Source organism: Ciona robusta, chromosome 1, assembly GCF_009617815.1.
Source record: "Ciona robusta chromosome 1, ASM961781v2".
NCBI classification, from domain to species: domain Eukaryota; kingdom Metazoa; phylum Chordata; class Ascidiacea; order Phlebobranchia; family Cionidae; genus Ciona; species Ciona robusta.
This window is the reverse complement of record NC_143235.1, coordinates 3384487-3403184: the sequence shown is the minus strand read 5'-3', so window position 1 is coordinate 3403184 and position 18698 is coordinate 3384487. Positions and strand designations below refer to the sequence as shown.

The following is an 18698-nucleotide window of genomic DNA, read 5'->3' as shown; positions in this document are numbered from 1 at the left end:
TTGCTGTTTAGCGGGAATAAAACTTAAGCAAGAATGTTGCACAGTTTAGCAATAGTGGAGCAATAACGTTCTTAGTCCGTTGATGTCTCTTGTGTGATGACTGACTACTTTTGCTACACTTGCAAAACTGTGGGTTAGGACTTGTAACATTAATAGGTAAAAAACTTTAAACCAAGGGTGTAAATAAGCAGTTGACAGCAGAACACAAAGTAATAGATCTAAGGATGTCAAGTTACCCACAAAGTAACATACATAATAACTGGTAAGCTGGCACGATGTGTTAAACCCGTGCAATACCGACTGTTGTTTTCCGGCCACGCGAGGATAACGCTGCAAGCAAGTTCATTTATTCATTCATTCAAGTCAACGTTAAATTACAGTCTGGTTAATTTTTAACCCACGAAGCAAACAGTGTTGTCCCTGCAGTGAAGCTATATGTGTGTGTTTGCCGTTCACCGCTTAAGGTAGTCAACAGTGGCCCAATTTTTGCTGTTTGGAACGTGCCAAGTGATAGATGGAAACGGAAGTTCAGGCAAGAATTTTGCACACTTTAGCAATAGTGTAACAATAGCCCTTTCGTCAGGTTGATGTTTTTTTTTTATAAAAACAGGAAAAGATTCCTCGTGGAACATAGTTATATTGTGGTATCGTATACTTCAAACTGCCAGTAATCAATCTGCCAGTAATTAAAATGAAGGTTATTTATGCTGGTTATAGTAAAACTGGAACTAAAACCATGGGGGCGGTATTTCGTGAGTTTGGCTACAACACTTATGACTGGCTTGAAAACTGCTACTATATTGGCGAAGACTGGAAAAGAATAATCAAAGAAGGAGGAACAGTGGACGATTTTAGAAGAATGTACAAAGGTGTGGATGCTGTAGTTGATGGACCTAGTTATGCGTTTTGGGAAGAATTGTCTCTTGCTTTTCCCGAAGCAAAGGTAGGTATAATAGGGTGGGAAGGATAAGACATCTTTTTATTCTACTTTCTTGTCCCAATGGTGGTAAACAAAGAACATGAATGAATGAATGAATGAATGAATGAATGAATGAATGAATGAATGAATGAATGAATGGATGGATGAATGTAACTTACTTTATCCTCGCGTGGCCGGAAAACGACAGTCGTTATAATACGAGTGTTCATACACCTCACGCCAGCTTAAGAGTGAAGTATATAACTTTGTGTCAATAAAGAATTATAAAACCGAATCTTTACCACCCCCATAGGCCGTTGTTGATTGTTTAAAACACGACCAGGATATTTGAACATTATGTGCTACAATTGTCTCATCTTTCCACACCCTACTGTATTAATACTCATTAGAGTGTGTACAGTAGGGTATGATGGGATACCGTTCGTACCCATATTTCCAGATCGTGTTTTTAACAATTTTCAACGCTCTTTTAGGGTCGCGCACTGACAGTTGTTTAATTCCGCAAATGTTCTTCATTCACTACCAATGGAACGAGAAAAGACGCTGATAAATTTCCTTATCTCTTAAGCCTACCTACTATAGTTATACGATAGGGTGTACCCTTTCAATAAAAAATGTATTTTGTTTTAGCTTATCTTTTGTGTGAGAAATGAACAGGAATGGTTAAGAAGTATGATAAACCAACTCAAGCAACTTGACTGTGATTGGTTGTTCAAAATATTTCAGGTGTTTTCTTATACAGGGTGGAAATATTTTTCCTTCAGTCAAATAGCAGGTAAACGTACCGCTGTAGGTTAAGCTATATATACTGTTATGAATGTAACAAAATTGCACTTTGCTGGGACCCATGTCGGACATTGTGTTGTTTTATATTTCATATATATCGTACACGTTTACAAGTTAACACGTATAGTATGATTTCTATGTGTTGAATGGTGTTTATGTTTCTTTTTTATGGCTGACGATTTGGACAATCTGTTAGAAACACTGAATTGAAACAGCAATTATCATTAAGTGTCTTGCCCAAATATACACTTTACCACATATGTCGTAACATCAAGCATCTAATCCAGTATCCTATAATTATTATTCAAGCGCCATGTCAAGTTCTTCTTTCTTATTTACATTTATATTATCTTTCAACATGATATAAGGACTTGCACTTCATTTATTACAAACTGTATTTTTACTCAGAACCAGTCGTTGTTTCACCACGACAACGTAGGTGGCCTTGGACAAACTACGAGAAGAATCCAGTGGTATTAAAACAACTCTACAGAAATCACAATGCATATTTTCTCCAAGTAAGGATGCACTAACATGCAACATGACATCATGATGCGTGATCTTGTTTGTTAGCTTAATACACAAACACAGAAACTCAAGATTTGTTTTAATACACTCAAGGTAAAAACAAAAGTACAAAACCTATTGAATACAACGTGTGCTCATTAGCCTGCACCCAACAAATAACATATAGCGACGAGATGTTTAATTGTAACAACATTAATGTTCTTATAGTTGAAAAAAGTAAACAACCTAAGCACTGTAAATCGTTTTTTTTACCAGAATGCCCCGAAAGATAAACTGTTGATATACAACTTTGGAGACGGTTGGGGACCAATCTGTGAATTCCTGGGAGAGAAAGTTCCAGACAAACCCTTTCCACATGCGAACAAAGAAGCCTCGCTTGTAAAAGACTGGATGCAAAGTAATCCAGTTATGAAGCGAATGATGCGAGAAACGATGTTTTCTCTCGGGGTTCTTACTCTCTTCGGGGCGTACGGTGGGTACAAGGTTTACCAAAACCCAGCAAGTATAAGAGGTTGGATCAACGCAGCAATGACAAGGTTCAAGCTCTAAGGTGTTTTGAATGTACATCACCAACAGACCTAGATAACGACATGCCTTTATACTACTTTAATTTATGACGTTTAATTAAATTATATTTCCAGTGTTGAGGTCCATTTTGACCAAATATTTTGGTGGCAGAATTACAATACAGCACATTTACTATGAAAAAAATCGTATACAACGTATATTGAACGACGATTATGAACGTTCACTTTTGCTTTTATTTCAATAGTGCTTTTTTTATAACAGGGCATGTTTAAAACGAACGCTTAACCAATCATTACAAAATCGCAACTATTATACTAAAGCATTGTAAGGCCTGCTAGGGGACAATTTTGTTTATACCAAATATTGCAGATTTTTGTTGCTACAGTAGCTAAGTTGTATTGGTTTATGGTTCTGTTAAGCCTATAATTAACAATTGGCTATAGCACCCTTATCAAACGTGGTGTAGCCTATATATTTGACGTGACATAGACGTAACATCGACACAGACGGGATATGGGCATGACATGTCCGTGACATGTACGGGACATGGACGTGACATGGACGTGACATGGACGGGACATGGACGTGACATGGACGTGACATGGACGTGACATGGACGTGACATGGACGTGACATGGACGGGACATGGACGGGACATGGACGTGACATGGACGTGACATGGACGTGACATGTACGGGACATGGACGTGACATCGACACGGACGGGATATGGACGGGCCATAAACGTGACAAAGGTATTTTGTTTTTTTGTAAAGGCTGTGGAAAATATATGCTGTCTGGACTGTTATTGCAATATCCTGCGGTTGCACTAAGTGCGTAACTGAGTCGTAGGTTCATATCAGCTGCACATCCCTTTTCCTTAAGACCAAACCACTCGGGTAATAAAATCGGCCGAGCGACAATGCATGGGACTTTCCATGAGAAACATTATTAGCATTTTGTGACCTCTTTAAGTATTATTTATTTCAAATTATAATTAAATACAAGTTCTCAAATATGTTTACATTCACAAAATGATCAAAGACTTGATTGCACATGCAATCATAATCCCTATAGTTGCCAGAACTTGAACCTTGTCATTGCTGCGTTGATCCAACCTCTTATACTTGCTTGGTTTTGGTAAACCTTGTACCCGCCATACGCCCCAATGAGAGTAAGAACACCGAAAGTAAACATCGCTTCTCGCATCATTCGCTTCATAATTGGGTGATTAGCTATAAAATCTTTCACGATTGAAGTGTCTGCATTAGCATGTGGGAAAGGCTTGTCTGGAACTTTCTCTCCCAGGAATTCACAGATTGGTCCCCAACCATCTTTTAAGTTGTACACCAACAACTTGTCTTTCGGGGCATTCTGTTGAATCAAGTTGTAAGGGTCATTACAAAAGTGCCCATACCTCTATATATGCAAACGTTAATAGGCCTATTTGTTTGTAAACACCTAACTTTTACTGCATACTTACATTCAGTACATAGTTGTTGTGATTTCTGTACATTCTCTTCCACACTGTTGGGTTAAGATTAAATTTACACCAAGGCCACTTTACTGTTGAACCCAGTATGACCTGCGCTGTAATAGATTAATTTTCAATTTAATCTAACAATTTTTTTTATATACAGTGGGGTGGGGGAAGATGGGACACCTTTTGACTCCATTTTCTTGTCCCATTTAATAGTAAACAAGAAACTTTCAAAGATTTATAAAACTATATCCTCACGAATCTTATAGACCATTGTTAATTGTTTAAAACACGATCAGGATATTTGGAAATTATGTGCTAAAGGTGTCCCATCTTTCCCCACCCTACTATATTTCTGTTTAAAGACGCAATCGTAAAATAGGGCAAAAAATGTTTAACCTAATCTAATGCACTCAATCAAGATTTGAGAAAACGTAAACTTTAACTACCATCAATACGCCGTCAATTTTGAGAGTATTAAACCTACCCGCAGCAGAAATGAATTGGAAATGTATCCAGCCCGAGTAGGAAAACATTTGCATTAGAATGTACAAAGGCTCGGTTGCAAAAGAATCCTTCTGTTTCTTCATACTGCACACCCATGCATCCTCGTCTCTTATGGAAAGTATTATCTGCACAAGGCATTAAATCTTACATCTTATATTTTCAAATAAAGCTAACATCAAAATAGTAAAATAGCGGTAATACAAGGGGCAGAGGTACCCTTATATGGGCGTATGTTTCCTTCGGCAAGACACTTAACGGCAATTGCTCCAACCCTATAGTGGTCACTAATGGGTTGTCCAAATTATTAGCCATGTATAAAAAAAAGGTAAAAAATCCCCCTCTTAATTCATTCATTCATACATTCGTTTTACGATTTGACATTAACTGAAACACATGAAACATGATTAGACTATTACTGCATAATCGTTTTTTCTAAGTTAAAAAACAAACTGTTTTAACCATAGCTTCCGGATAAGCTTCCATTATCTCTTCCCAAAAAACATAGCAAGGCGTATCGACGACGGCATCCACACCTTTGTACATCCTTCTAAAATCTTCCACTGTTCCTCCTACTTCGATTATCCTTCTCCAGTCTTTCCCAAGGTAGTACGAGTTCTCCAATAAATCGTAAGTGTTGTAGCCAAACTCATTGAAGACGGCCGACATGGTTTTAGTTCCAGTTTTAGCATAACCAGCGTATATAACTTTCATTATTAATCGACTTGAGTACCTCTCTGTTTTGTAATCTTTTAGTCCTTACGTTTTTAAATTGTCAGGAATAGTAGCAATACTGAATGCTTATTCTTTGGTTTTAAGAAGTAAATTACAGGAATTCATCTATCTATAGCAAGCTATATGTTATTGGTAGTGCAACCAGTACGGTTATTCGTTATTTGCTCCGAACTTTGATATACACTAGAAGTACTACAAGCTAACTGATTTGTTAATTAACTATAGTTTTAACTGATAACCATGGTCGCCATACTGTATACATTAACTTGCTGTTTTTTTTCATTTTGCTTTGCGATAAGAACGTTTTCCGGAGTACGTGGTAATTACACAAAAGTAAAACCTAATGTATAAAACTTGGCTTAGGGTAACTTCTTGGGTTGACTGCCTGCCACACACTTCGGTCCTTTGCCTGACCATTTTTTTTTTGATAATTCTATATGCGATTTAAGTGGCAGAAACGAGACGCGGTATTGTTATACGCACCTCGGTGAATGAAAAGGTTTATACCAAGAGTGTGTGCAAAATAAGCAGCAGCCAGAAAACAAAGTAATATAGGTCATCTGGTCAGTGTGTCCAGTCAGGGATAAGATATATACAGTTTGGTTAATTTTTAAACCACAAAGCAAACAGTGTTGTATGTCTCTACAGTGCACTTGTATTCATTAGTAAAAAAATAAATTATAAACAAATAATTTATATTATTACATTTTAAGTATAGTACAAGCAAAAATGTTTTTATTTGTTAACTCCTAAATGGTATTAGAAAATAGAATTAAAACGTGTCCCATCTTCCCCCACCCTATATAGACGTTACATTTTTATTGACCTGATATTGGCGAGTCATTGACCCCTATCGACGTGATATTGACGTATATATATATATATATATATATATATATATCCTATACCAGTATACCCTATATATATACATGTCATTGACCCCTATACCCTCCCCACATATATAAATAGATGTTACATTTTTTTTATCGACGTGACATGGACGCGACATGGACGGGGTGTTTTGTTTTTGTAAGGGCCATAGAATATTTTTTTATGTTTAATTCAACTTATATACATCTTAGATATGTGGGGCTGTTTTAAAAGTTTTAGCTTGTGATAAACATTATTGTTAAAATCTGACACTGTTTCGCCTGCTAGACTTACACAGCAAGCTTTAAAGCCTTTGGCGTTTTTATCTAACTTTTCTCAACCCACAAAGTCTGCAGTTCCAATAGTTTTTTCAGTGTATGAACTTTTAGTGTATCTTTTAGTGAAAAAATTTCAGTGCATCTTGATGTAGCTATTTTCAAAGGGGATTTTTTATGCTTTATTTGCACAAGCAAAGTACAAACACAAATTCCAGTGATATTGACATACTGCTGTTGTAGCTTGTTTACCCGTGTGTATGTTCTACCAAATACTAATCTTAAGTTTGAGTGTATGTATATAGCTCAGAGATCTGAATAAAAATGAAGGTAATATACGCTGGATACAGTAAAACTGGCACAAAGAGTATGACAGCTGCATTTATGGAACTAAACTATAAAACATTTGACTGGCTTGAGAATTCTTACTACCTTGGTAGAGATTGGAGAAGGATAATCAAAGAAGGAGGAACAGTGGAAGATTTTAGAAGAATGTACGAAGGTGTGGATGCTGTAGTTGATGCACCTTGTAATCTTTTCTGGAAAGAACTACTGGAAGCCTTTCCAGAAGCAAAGGTAAACGGGCCGAGTGTTACTTATCGCTTAAACAAACTTTGATTTGTATCTGATACAGTAAAGTTGGGAAAATAATATGTACAGTAGGGTATAGGCGGAGACAGGACATCTTTAGCACATAATATTTAAATATTCGATCGTGTTTTAAACAATTTACAACGGTCGATGGGAGTCCTGAGAATACGGTTGTATTTGTTTGAATTCTTACTGTTACGTTTGATAAGGGTGGTTTGGTCCCGGACGCTGCTGATTTAACGGCCAACCGCGGGGCCTGACTGCTGTAGTCTGTTTTAAGCTACACTAATTACAACTCAACTATAAAAACATGTAATTTAACAAAAACTGCATAAAACGAATTAAAAAAACATTAAACTGTTATACCAAGAACTAGATACGAAAACTATATACTCGATACGGCTTTCACTTCACGATAAAACAGTTCGCTCACAATAATATCCCTTTTGCCGAACAAAACAATATAACAACCCTAAGCCAAAACAGTACAACGAAAATTAACGCCCTGGATACACGCAAAACTGAAAAGAGGAAAAACGCGCAATATGCTCGATACGTGACACATAGCAATTATAACTAGAACGGAAATAACGGCAACATGGAAACACGCGGAAACGTTAAAATAAGTTCAGGAAACAAGTAGTGCGTTAATAATGGTGATAGGGAAGGCAAAATACTAGGTCAAATAGTGAAGAAAAACAGAAAAAAAAACACAAATAGTGAGAAGAAACACATTCAAAACTGAACTAACATACAATACAAATATTACGCAAACAATAAAAACAGTGCGCGTGTTAATAAACCAACTGCTAAACCCACGACATTACACTATACCAAATGGGACGGGAAAGTAAAATAAAACGTGTCCCATCTTCCCCTACCCTACTATAATAAAAAAATCGCACGCGAGGTAACAGAAAAATCACATTTGCTTTGACACGCAATCGTTAAATATCGTATAAATTTTATGAAATAAAAGTTCACTTACCTGTTGCAGCTGTTTAAGTTGATTGATTAAAATCTAACCTGACAGTTAAATTTAACCATTTTATAATTCAGATTGTATTTGCTATGCGGGACGAAGAGACTTTGCTCAAAAGCTTGGTAAATCAAATAAGAACAGCAGAGAATAATACGATGTACACTATCATGCAAATGCTTTCACCGTCAGGATGGAATCATTTTACTTTCACAGAATCAACGTGTAAGTTATGTGGCGTATAGACGAATTCTGTGTAGCTTAATGGGTTTAAGGCTCGTCGCTGCTACCATCGTGGGCGTATGTGTCCTTGGGCAAGACACTTACCGGCAATTGCTCTAATCCAGTGGTCAATAATGGGTTGTCCAAATTATCAGTCATACATAAAAAAATCCCCAAAAAATAATCACCTACAAAGTAACATACTACATGGTAACTCGTAAACTGGCACGAGGTGTTAAACCCGTGTTATAACGATTGTCGTTTTCCGGCTACGCGAGGATAAAGTAGGTTACATTCATTACATACATAGCTTCTTATATTCTACTCTATTCGGCGTGAGCTCTGAAATCAAATTTCTCCGCATTTCAAACAAAATTAATTAATCAAAATTGTTGATTTCAGTACAACTTGTGATATCTGCAAAACGAAGTTGGCCCTGGTCTAAGTTTCAACTTAGTCCGCTTGTCATGGGACGAAACTACAGAACACACAATGCGTACCTACTACAGGTAACAGCATTAGTATGTTTAAGGTGGGGGAATATAGGACACCTTTAGCACATAATATCCAAATATCATGATCGTTTTTTAAACAATTAATAACGGTCTATGGGAGTCGTGAGCATACCGATTAATAATTCTTTAAATGTTCTTTGTTTACTATCAAATAGGACGAGAAATAGAATGAAACGGCGTCCCATCTTTCCCCGCTCCACTATGTATGTGTAAGTTTCACAGAGAAGCAGTCTGTAAAAATATACTTCGGTTGTATAGGACCGGAATAATTGTGTATTCCACAAATTTGAAAGAGAGTTAAAATATAAGGGCTAAAAACTGTAAAGAATTTTTACACTTGAACGCGATAAAAAACTAACTTTTTTTTATAAAAACTGTTTTTTTTGGCTTTTCCCTTTCCTATTGTGTTTGGAATTTAATGTTTTTCTATAAGCTTTACAAATATGCTGCAACGACAGTTTATGATGCATAATAGGCTACATTGTTTTATTTGGTTTTTATTACACAGAACGCTCCGAAGGATAAACTATTAATTTTTAACATGAAAGAAGGCTGGGAACCTCTCTGTGAATTCCTGGGAGAGAAAGTTCCAAACAAACCTTTTCCTCATGCTAATATTGGAGGCTCGCTTATAAAAGATTACATGGAAAATCACCTCATTATGAAGCGAATGATGCGAGAAACGATGTTTTCTCTCGGGGTTCTTACTCTCATTGGGGCGTATGGTGGGTACAAGGTTTACCAAAACCCAGCAAGTATAAGAGGTTGGATCAACGCAGCAATGACAAGGTTCAAGTTCTGGTGAAATAATCCCTTCAGATTACAGCGATCAAATATCAAAAAGGTTCCGAAGCAAGACGTACACAGCTTTCAGAAAAGACCAAAGCCTTTACTATTTGGACAAAGCTTAGCGGATATAGTAGCTTTAATTTTATCGTGACAAATAAATGACCCTGTTGGTCGAAGTTCCATTTTCTCAAAATGCTGTTTTAGCAAGTGTTCATTAAATTTCCCGCTACTTTTAAATGTCAATTATAGCAGTGTGATTAATACATAATAATTTGTGCATATAACATCCACTAAGGAGTTCTTTTGTGATAGAGTAATAAGTTTGCAACTTACACCGTTCACTAATCATGCATTACATACCAACCATTATTACACCGGCGATTGTTTTATTTCAAAATTTTTTTCCAATTTAAGCGTGTGTGTGTGTGACCGCCCGTTTTAGTCGATTCCTCTATTAAAACATTGTACTTGGAAAAAATAAATGAATTGACACGTTAACCAAGCAGTTACTGCAAGCCAAGTTTTAGACCAGATGGTGTTACGTGTGAATATCCTGTAGTCGGCCTAATGTATATCGTTTAGTTTGCAGCCAATAACGAAAAACCGTACTAGTTGTACCACAACAAACATTTCGCTTCCTATAAATGGTTTTATTCCTTTAACTTTAACAACTTGATTGATGAAGAGTCGGTCTGCTTCAGCAGTTTTCATCAGAGAATCGAAAACATCTTAATAACTTATCTTGTGGTGGTTTATTTCCACAAAAACTTAGGAATAAACATTCAGTTTTTCAATCAAGAAATAAACATTCAGTATGGCTACTATGCTTAACAATTTTAAAAAGCGAAGACTAAAAGTTAACAGAGAGATACCCAAAGTAAAAAATAAAGAAAGTGATATACGCTGGTTATGCCTAAATGTCTATGTTACGTCTATGTCACATTTATGTCACGTTTATGTCACGTAATTGTCACGTCTGTCACGTTCATGTCACGTTTATGTCACGTCTAATGTCACGTTCATGTCACGTTACTCACGTCTGTGTCACATTTATGTCACGTTCATGTCACGTCTGTCACATTTATGTCACGTTTATGTCACATTTATGTCACGTCTGTCACGTTTATGTCACGTCTGTCACGTTTATGTCACATTTATGTCACGTTTATGTCACGTCTGTCACATTTATGTCACGTTTATGTCACGCCTGTCACGTTTATGTCACATTTATGTCACGTCTGTCACGTTTATGTCACATTTATGTCACGTTAATGTCACGTCTGTCACATTTATGTCACGTTAATGTCACGTCTGTCACATTTATGTCACATTTATGTCACGTTTATGTCACGTCTGTCACATTTATGTCACGTTTATGTCACGTCTGTCACGTTTATGTCACATTTATGTCACGTCTGTCACGTTTATGTCACATTTATGTCACGTTAATGTCACGTCTGTCACATTTATGTCACATTTATGTCACGTTAATGTCACGTCTGTCACATTTATGTCACGTTCATGTCACGTCTATGTCACGTCTGTCACATTTATGTCACATTTATGTCACGTTCATGTCACGTCTATGTCACGTTCATGTCACGTATGTCACATTTATGTCACGTTTATGTCACGTCTGTCACGTTTATGTCACGTTTATGTCACGTCTGTCACGTTTATGTCACGTTTATGTCACGTCTATGTCACATTTATGTCACGTTTATGTCACGTCTGTCACGTTTATGTCACGTTCATGTCACGTCTGTCACATTTATGTCACGTTTATGTCACATTTATGTCACGTTTATGTCACATTTATGTCACGTTCATGTCACGTCTATGTCACGTTCATGTCACGTATGTCACATTTATGTCACGTTTATGTAACGTCTATGTCACGTCTATGTCACGTTCATGTCACGTATGTCACATTTATGTCACGTTTATGTCACGTCTGTCACGTTTATGTCACATTTATGTCACGTTTATGTCACGTCTATGTCACATTTATGTCACGTTTATGTCACGTCTGTCACGTTTATGTAACGTTCATGTCACGTCTATGTCACGTCTATGTCACATTTATGTCACGTTTATGTCACGTCTGTCACGTTTATGTCACATTTATGTCACGTCTATGTCACGTCTATGTCACATTTATGTCACGTTTATGTCACGTCTGTCACGTTTATGTCACGTATGTCACATTTATGTCACGTTTATGTCACGTCTGTCACGTTTATGTAACGTCTATGTCACGTTCATGTCACGTATGTCACATTTATGTCACGTTTATGTCACGTCTGTCACGTTTATGTCACGTATGTCACATTTATGTCACGTTTATGTCACGTCTGTCACGTTTATGTAACGTCTATGTCACGTCTATGTCACATTTATGTCACGTCTATGTCACGTTTATGTAACGTCTATGTCACGTCTATGTCACATTTATGTCACGTCTATGTCACGTTCATGTCACGTATGTCACATTTATGTCACGTTTATGTCACGTCTGTCACGTTTATGTCACATTTATGTCACGTTTATGTCACGTTTATGTCACGTCTGTCACGTTTATGTCACATTTATGTCACGTTTATGTCACGTTTATGTCACGTTTATGTCACGTCTGTCACGTTTATGTCACATTTATGTCACGTTTATGTCACGTCTATGTCACATTTATGTCACGTTTATGTCACGTTTATGTCACGTTTATGTCACGTTTATGTCACATTTATGTCACGTTTATGTCACATTTATGTCACGTTTATGTCACGTTTATGTCACGTTTATGTCACGTCTGTCACGTTTATGTCACATTTATGTCACGTTTATGTCACGTCTATGTCACATTTATGTCACGTCTATGTCACGTTCATGTCACGTATGTCACATTTATGTCACGTTTATGTCACGTTTATGTCACGTCTGTCACATTTATGTCACGTTTATGTCACATTTATGTCACGTCTGTCACGTTTATGTAACGTCTTTGTCACGTTCATGTCACGTTTATGTCACATTTATGTCACGTTTATGTCACGTTTATGTCACATTTATGTCACGTCTATGTCACGTTTATGTCACGTTTATGTCACGTCTGTCACGTTTATGTCACGTATGTCACATTTATGTCACGTTTATGTCACGTCTATGTCACATTTATGTCACGTCTATGTCACGTTCATGTCACGTATGTCACATTTATGTCACGTTTATGTCACGTCTGTCACGTTTATGTAACGTCTATGTCACGTCTATGTCACATTTATGTCTCGTCTATGTCACGTTCATGTCACGTATGTCACATTTATGTCACGTTTATGTCACGTCTGTCACGTTTATGTCACATTTATGTCACGTTTATGTCACGTTTATGTCACGTCTGTCACGTTTATGTCACATTTATGTCACGTCTGTCACGTTTATGTAACGTCTTTGTCACATTTATGTCACGTTTATGTCACGTTTATGTCACATTTATGTCACGTCTATGTCACGTTCATGTCACGTCTGTCACATTTATGTCACGTTTATGTCACGTTTATGTCACATTTATGTCACGTTTATGTCACGCCTGTCACGTCTATGTCACATTTATGTCACGTTCATGTCACGCCTGTCACGTCTATGTCACATTTATGTCACGTTCATGTCACGTCTATGTCACGTTTATGTCACGTCTGTCACATTTATCTCACGTCTGTCACGTCTATGTCACATTTATGTCACGTTTATGTCACGTCTGTCACGTTTATGTCACATTTATGTCACGTTTATGTCACATTTATGTCACGTTCATGTCACGTCTACGTCTTTACACTATGATGGGGAATTTGACGCTTCGGCACAAATTCTTTGATATTTTAAAAGTCAAAATATTTTTGGAGTTAATACCATAGATTTGTTGTACTATGATATGACACCATGAATTAGTACTCAACTGTGCTTTGAATAATAAAGGAATTTATTTAACGGATTGATTATTATGAATTCACAATTCTATGTACATATTACAAACACTTTAAAATCAGGTACAAATATTCTTTGTCTTGGGAGCTTTAAAACGAGGTTTAAACAAGTAAGTTACTGTGACCGAACCTATTATATAAAAACACATTAATGTCAACCTCCATTAAAACCTTGTAGTTGAAAAAATACATAAATTAACAGGTTAAACATCTGCTACTTAAACTAATGAGTATAAAAACTTGGTTCAATTACCATTGCGGACGTAGCCTATGTGATAAAGCGCAAAACATAAAATAAAATATATAATTTTTCTTTATCTCCTAGAAACGATAAGGAAGATCATATTATTTAAACAAGAAAGGGAATTAACAGCAGAACAACAGTTATAAAAACAGGCTATTATTAAAACATGCTATAGAAGTGGGGGGAAGAGTGTTAATTAAAAAGCGTTGTTGTTACCCGAAAACAATAATAATAATTGTTCCAATTAAATTCTTCATTGATTCAACTTGAAGTAAACAGAAATCCTTTGCCTTGTAGAAGCATATTCTCGTCTTCATTCTCTGTCCACATCTCCCATTCTTCAGTGTGAACATTCATTGTTCGTATCCTTCCTTTGCTCCAGCTAAATATTAAACACATATGTAATAATAAAAGGGTTGTTATGCAATAGCAAGAATGTTTATAAAGTAAGCTCAATTATAGTATGATTATGTTTTTATAAACCATGCTGTTTTAACATTAAAAAAAATCTAAAGTTAAACCATCGCACAGACTTATTAATATATGCAGTAGCAGTTGTTAATATAGTAAGTAGTGGGGGAAGATGGGACACCTTTTTATTCTATTTTCTCGTCTTATTTAGTATACTAAGAACATTCAAACAATTATAAAATTGTATCCTTACGACTCCCATAGACCGTTGTTAAGTGTTTAAAACACGATTAGCATATTTGGATATTATGTGCTAACGGTGACCCGACTATCCCACCTACTATACAAAAAAATGTCTTTTTTAATGAAAAAAATGTACACCTGTCATACACTGCAATGTGGTCACCCACACAACAGGCAGTAGCATCACGTAATGGAAGTGGAATTTTGTTTGTTAACATTGTCCACACTCCATCAGCAGTGTTCATGTATTCACTGTTGAGTATTGCAATGTTGTGTGAATCAAGTCCGCCTGTGCCAGTATAATTGTTAGTAATAAAGTAAATGGTTTGAGAACCAAACAAACACCCTCGGAGTAATATATTTAGGGTGGGAGAATACGGGACACCTTTAGCACATAATATCTGAATATCCTGATCGTATTTTAAACAATTAAAAACTGCCCATAGGAGTTGTGGGGAAACAGTTTTATAATTCTTTGAATGTTCTTTGTTTACTACCAATTAAATGGGACAGTAAATTAGAATAAAAAGTTGTCTCATCTTTCCTCACCCATCTATACATGATAACTCATGATTGAGCATGAGGTGTTTAAAATAAAACAACATATAGCCTTTTAAGTTGCCATTTCATGCGGCCATAAATAATTGACATTTATTCAAACATTACCGAAGCAATAGATGCGATTGTTAAAATCCACTACTGCAAAGTCCTTTCTTGCAACATTCATGATTTTTCCTTTCTTCCATGGTTTTTCAGGATCTTTAGCATCATTGTCATAGATATCAACAAAACTGCAAACTATGAACAGATATTTTTCATTAAATGTCGCTTCTTTGTTTGAAATGTAATTCAATTCAAACCAACTGGCAATAACTTTATTCTCTACGAACACTAGCCTATATAACCAGAGTAAATCGTAAAACCCTGCCCTCCAGCTAACAATGAAATACATGGTGGGTACCAAGTAATTACAACCAAGAAATATGATATGTAGCTGTTAAGTAATCATAAGAACAAACAGTTAGTTGCCACTACACAAGCTAACTGGCATTCTGCTACAGTGGGTTATTACTACCATTCACTAAAAACTTGTTGTATTAGGTACACTTAACAAATAAACACAAAATTTTAGTTGAAAATTCATTCAAAAGACCTCCCCAACCTGATAAATAGTTATCCCCGGGTAGCAAGCCTCCTAGTAATAATATGAGACCTGCAAAACGGTAAAATAATTTGTATGTAATTAATTTTTAATATAATTTTAAAGACTTACGGCCACTGGTGATGACCGAAGCTCCAATGCGGAAACAAATGGGGCTGCTGTTCTTATAAATGAGTTGCTCTGATTTAAAATCAAATATCCGAATTTTGCCTTGTTTTTCAAAGAAAAACAAACATTCCCGGTTTTTACCTGCAATTAAATTAATTTAAAAAACAGTCATTGTCAAACTCTAATATGTAAATGTTGATACTGTATAATGTGTGGATAAACTTACCTTGAAAATGTCTAGATTCACAAACCACCATATGCTGAATTTGCGAACTGGATGATATTGTTGTTAATACTTCCCAGGTGTCCCCATCATAGCACACAACTTTATACTCATCGTTACCATATTTATCTTTTGTCAATATACATAAATACACTTTGCGGTTGTGAACAGTAGCTGCAGAGATTTTCTTTGTGTTTATCTTTCTCTGTATGATAAAACATGAATATTATCTTGTAAAATAACATTGTTGTTGTCACCTGTTTTACTTTAACTTGCTTATTCAAATAAAAGTTTCCAGAATGACTTTGTGATACAAAGTTGATTTTCATATCTAAAAAATTAATAACTGCTGTAACTTTACATTGATTTCAAAAAAATAATTCTTGTTTAAGAAAAATAATAAAGAGCCAATTACCTGGAAAATACCCTTTTCTATGTACGTTTGGGATTGATGTTGATATTTCAACGAAATGTTTCAAGACAACTTTTGTGCATTCCGTAGACTCATAAAGAAGTTCCTGAAGCACAATGTCAGATAATTCTTACAGTTAATCTTGAAGTTAAAAATAATCTTTACCTCTTTCTTGATAACCTCTGTAACATAATTTACAGAAAGACTTCGTAATCGAACATGTTTGAACAAAGTTGGAAAATATTGTCTCCTTGTTTGAATGTCATGTTTCACCCAACCAATTATACTTTCATATACAACTTGTTCTGACTTCACAATTAAATCCTCAGATGAAACCAGAGTTTCCACATCTTCTACACCTAACACTTTCCAACTCTCTTGTTGAGAAACTATTTCATAATGGCGCACCACATATTGGTTGGCTTTTCTAACCAGATAATGCATAGAGTGCAACTTAGCCAACTGATGAAAATGTAAACAGTTTTCAATTGTGAAAACTGTTTCCACAAATTCAGATGAGTGCTGCAACAGGTCTGTTAAAATGTTTGAATCAATTTTATTTAGATTAAAATAATTATAAGAATATTCAAAGATGTCAATTCAAATTTGACAAAATAATAAAAGTACTGAGGTTTGGAAATAGAGACTGTATCAGTAGGGATTTTGGTCGATGCATAGGAATTGTGAACTTTTGATCAGTATTGAACCTTTAACACTAAACACAAACCATATAATTGCATAAGAGCAGCACAACGAATTGTTTCTTCAACTGTTTGCAATGAAAATTTCATCTTCCCAGTGTATAAGAAATCCAATATCCTTTCCATGCATTGGTTTGATATTTCTTTGATTTCAACTCGTTTATCAAGACCTTCCTTCATCTGTATCATACAAACTTATTAACAGAAACAAAGTTTATATGTGCGCTCACCTTTGAGTTGAACATAGTTTTAAAATATTCACTTCTAGTTGCAAGAAGAGCTTGGTGAACAGGATATTCTTTTTTACCAACACAAATTGTAAAGTCACAATAGATATTGTCATTTCTTTGGCTTTAAAAAAACAATAGAATATACCACATGACAACTTCTAGAATAACATAGTTTAGTGCCATTGTAAATGTAATTATTAATTACTCTTTTAACCACTAATTACACTACGAGTCTTTTTTTAATACAAGTCTGGTTTTGTTAATGAAATTATAAACTACATTGAATTTAAAATCAGTGATAATAATCATGTGTATTAAAATTACTTTTTGGGTTGGCCTATGTATATTTAATTACTCGTTTATGAAAAAACAAGTATTCAAAATAACCTGTTAAGTTGCTCCAACATTGCTCCTATGTACTCATCGGACTTCATCACTTTAAATGATTCATCAGAACGATCATCATCCTCAAAGTCAGACTCCCCATTCGAATCAGTGTCATCATAATCAGAAGACATAATATGGCTACTAAGCTTGAAAAAGTATTTTTATAGCCGTTCTACATTGGTATAATGTTAATTTAACAGAGTAAAATCATAAAATATATATTACCTGACACAAAACAACACTAGGTAAAAATGTGTACCAAATTAAAGAATCTAGCATATGCAATGTGTATTAATCCTAATAATTATCTACGCTTAACCTATCCATCACTAATTTCCACCTAATTTGTTACTAGCTACCTAAAACAAGAGTAATTAATGCAGAGCTCTGAAATAGATTTCATGATAGATTTCACTAAATATATTTCTGAAATAGATTTCACTGGCGTATGAAAGTGTTGGACCTTTACAAAAACTGTCAACCTAGGCGTCACCTATGGTAACCATTGTGTAGCGTGTTTGCCAACTCCAAACAAAGTGGTGCTTTATTGTGTGTATGTTTATTTACATTCTAACTTCTAACCACTGAGCTGTACATATAATTTATATGTACAGCCCATATGTTTAACTCAGTGCTTCCACCAGTGATCCAAAACGACTTTCGACAATGTGCACTCCATAACATGTATAACATTTAGGAAATAATAAGGTTTTTGAAATCCTTGAGCAAAATTTTTTTCTGGTGTAGCTGGAAAATATCCATCTTTATAATAGTGACAATGTAAGTTGTGTTTTACACACCTTGTGCTCGCTTAGTCACCACATTGAAATATGAAACATTGCGGGTGATTGTTTTCAAA

General features: G+C 35.5%; 4 protein-coding genes across 6 annotated transcripts; 2 read left to right on the top strand and 2 right to left on the bottom strand.

The window, feature by feature from the left end:
• Nucleotides 1–30: 30 nt before the first annotated feature.
• On the top strand, nucleotides 31–3094 carry LOC149741497 (uncharacterized). Its single transcript, XM_089893168.1, has 4 exons — nucleotides 31–943; nucleotides 1571–1715; nucleotides 2135–2244; nucleotides 2510–3094. Exons 1-4 carry the CDS (start codon nucleotides 692–694, stop codon nucleotides 2801–2803), a joined length of 801 nt encoding a protein of 266 aa, XP_089749294.1. The 5' UTR covers nucleotides 31–691; the 3' UTR covers nucleotides 2804–3094.
• A 644-nt stretch (nucleotides 3095–3738) lies between these two features.
• Nucleotides 3739–6270, bottom strand: LOC149741496 (uncharacterized). Its single transcript, XM_089893167.1, has 4 exons — nucleotides 5228–6270; nucleotides 4749–4893; nucleotides 4265–4371; nucleotides 3739–4155 (listed from the first exon to the last, which is right to left on the bottom strand). The coding sequence occupies exons 1-4, from the start codon at nucleotides 5477–5479 to the stop codon at nucleotides 3853–3855; spliced, it is 807 nt and encodes a 268-aa protein (XP_089749293.1). The 5' UTR covers nucleotides 5480–6270; the 3' UTR covers nucleotides 3739–3852.
• Nucleotides 6271–6775: 505 nt separating this feature from the next.
• On the top strand, nucleotides 6776–10239 carry LOC149741495 (uncharacterized). Its single transcript, XM_089893169.1, has 4 exons — nucleotides 6776–7221; nucleotides 8296–8440; nucleotides 8840–8946; nucleotides 9461–10239. Exons 1-4 carry the CDS (start codon nucleotides 6970–6972, stop codon nucleotides 9755–9757), a joined length of 801 nt encoding a protein of 266 aa, XP_089749295.1. The 5' UTR covers nucleotides 6776–6969; the 3' UTR covers nucleotides 9758–10239.
• Nucleotides 10240–13693: 3454 nt separating this feature from the next.
• LOC149741494 (kelch-like protein 2) lies at nucleotides 13694–18654 on the bottom strand. 3 transcript variants are annotated; one of them, XM_089893634.1, is made up of 12 exons: nucleotides 17840–18654; nucleotides 17453–17573; nucleotides 17249–17402; nucleotides 16687–17054; nucleotides 16525–16627; nucleotides 16367–16440; nucleotides 16113–16314; nucleotides 15890–16027; nucleotides 15779–15829; nucleotides 15283–15414; nucleotides 14755–14905; nucleotides 13694–14344 (listed from the first exon to the last, which is right to left on the bottom strand). In XM_089893634.1, the coding sequence occupies exons 1-12, from the start codon at nucleotides 17968–17970 to the stop codon at nucleotides 14224–14226; spliced, it is 1746 nt and encodes a 581-aa protein (XP_089749760.1). In that variant the 5' UTR covers nucleotides 17971–18654; the 3' UTR covers nucleotides 13694–14223. The 3 variants fall into 3 exon arrangements, with proteins under 3 accessions (XP_089749760.1, XP_089749761.1, XP_089749764.1); XM_089893635.1 differs by lacking the exon at nucleotides 14755–14905; XM_089893638.1 differs by lacking the exon at nucleotides 17453–17573 and having other exon boundaries at nucleotides 17840–17981.
• Nucleotides 18655–18698: the final 44 nt, after the last annotated feature.

Excerpts from the sequence above, each read along its gene's own strand:
- LOC149741497 (XM_089893168.1), top strand. The coding sequence starts at position 692 with ATGAAGGTTATTTATGCTGGTTATAGTAAAACTGGAACTAAAACCATG. Across the intron at positions 1,716-2,134 it reads TTCCTTCAGTCAAATAGCAG|AACCAGTCGTTGTTTCACCA; the intron begins GTAAACGTACCG and ends ATTTTTACTCAG. Across the intron at positions 2,245-2,509 it reads ACAATGCATATTTTCTCCAA|AATGCCCCGAAAGATAAACT; the intron begins GTAAGGATGCAC and ends TTTTTTTACCAG.
- LOC149741496 (XM_089893167.1), bottom strand. The coding sequence starts at position 5,479 with ATGAAAGTTATATACGCTGGTTATGCTAAAACTGGAACTAAAACCATG. Across the intron at positions 4,894-5,227 it reads AAGCTTATCCGGAAGCTATG|ATAATACTTTCCATAAGAGA; the intron begins GTTAAAACAGTT and ends TGCCTTGTGCAG. Across the intron at positions 4,372-4,748 it reads CCAATTCATTTCTGCTGCGG|CGCAGGTCATACTGGGTTCA; the intron begins GTAGGTTTAATA and ends AATCTATTACAG.
- LOC149741495 (XM_089893169.1), top strand. The coding sequence starts at position 6,970 with ATGAAGGTAATATACGCTGGATACAGTAAAACTGGCACAAAGAGTATG. Across the intron at positions 8,441-8,839 it reads TACTTTCACAGAATCAACGT|TACAACTTGTGATATCTGCA; the intron begins GTAAGTTATGTG and ends TGTTGATTTCAG. Across the intron at positions 8,947-9,460 it reads ACAATGCGTACCTACTACAG|AACGCTCCGAAGGATAAACT; the intron begins GTAACAGCATTA and ends TTTATTACACAG.
- LOC149741494 (XM_089893634.1), bottom strand. The coding sequence starts at position 17,970 with ATGTCTTCTGATTATGATGACACTGATTCGAATGGGGAGTCTGACTTT. Across the intron at positions 16,441-16,524 it reads TAGAAAAGGGTATTTTCCAG|ATATGAAAATCAACTTTGTA; the intron begins GTAATTGGCTCT and ends TTAATTTTTTAG. Across the intron at positions 14,906-15,282 it reads CAATCGCATCTATTGCTTCG|GCGGACTTGATTCACACAAC; the intron begins GTAATGTTTGAA and ends ATACTGGCACAG.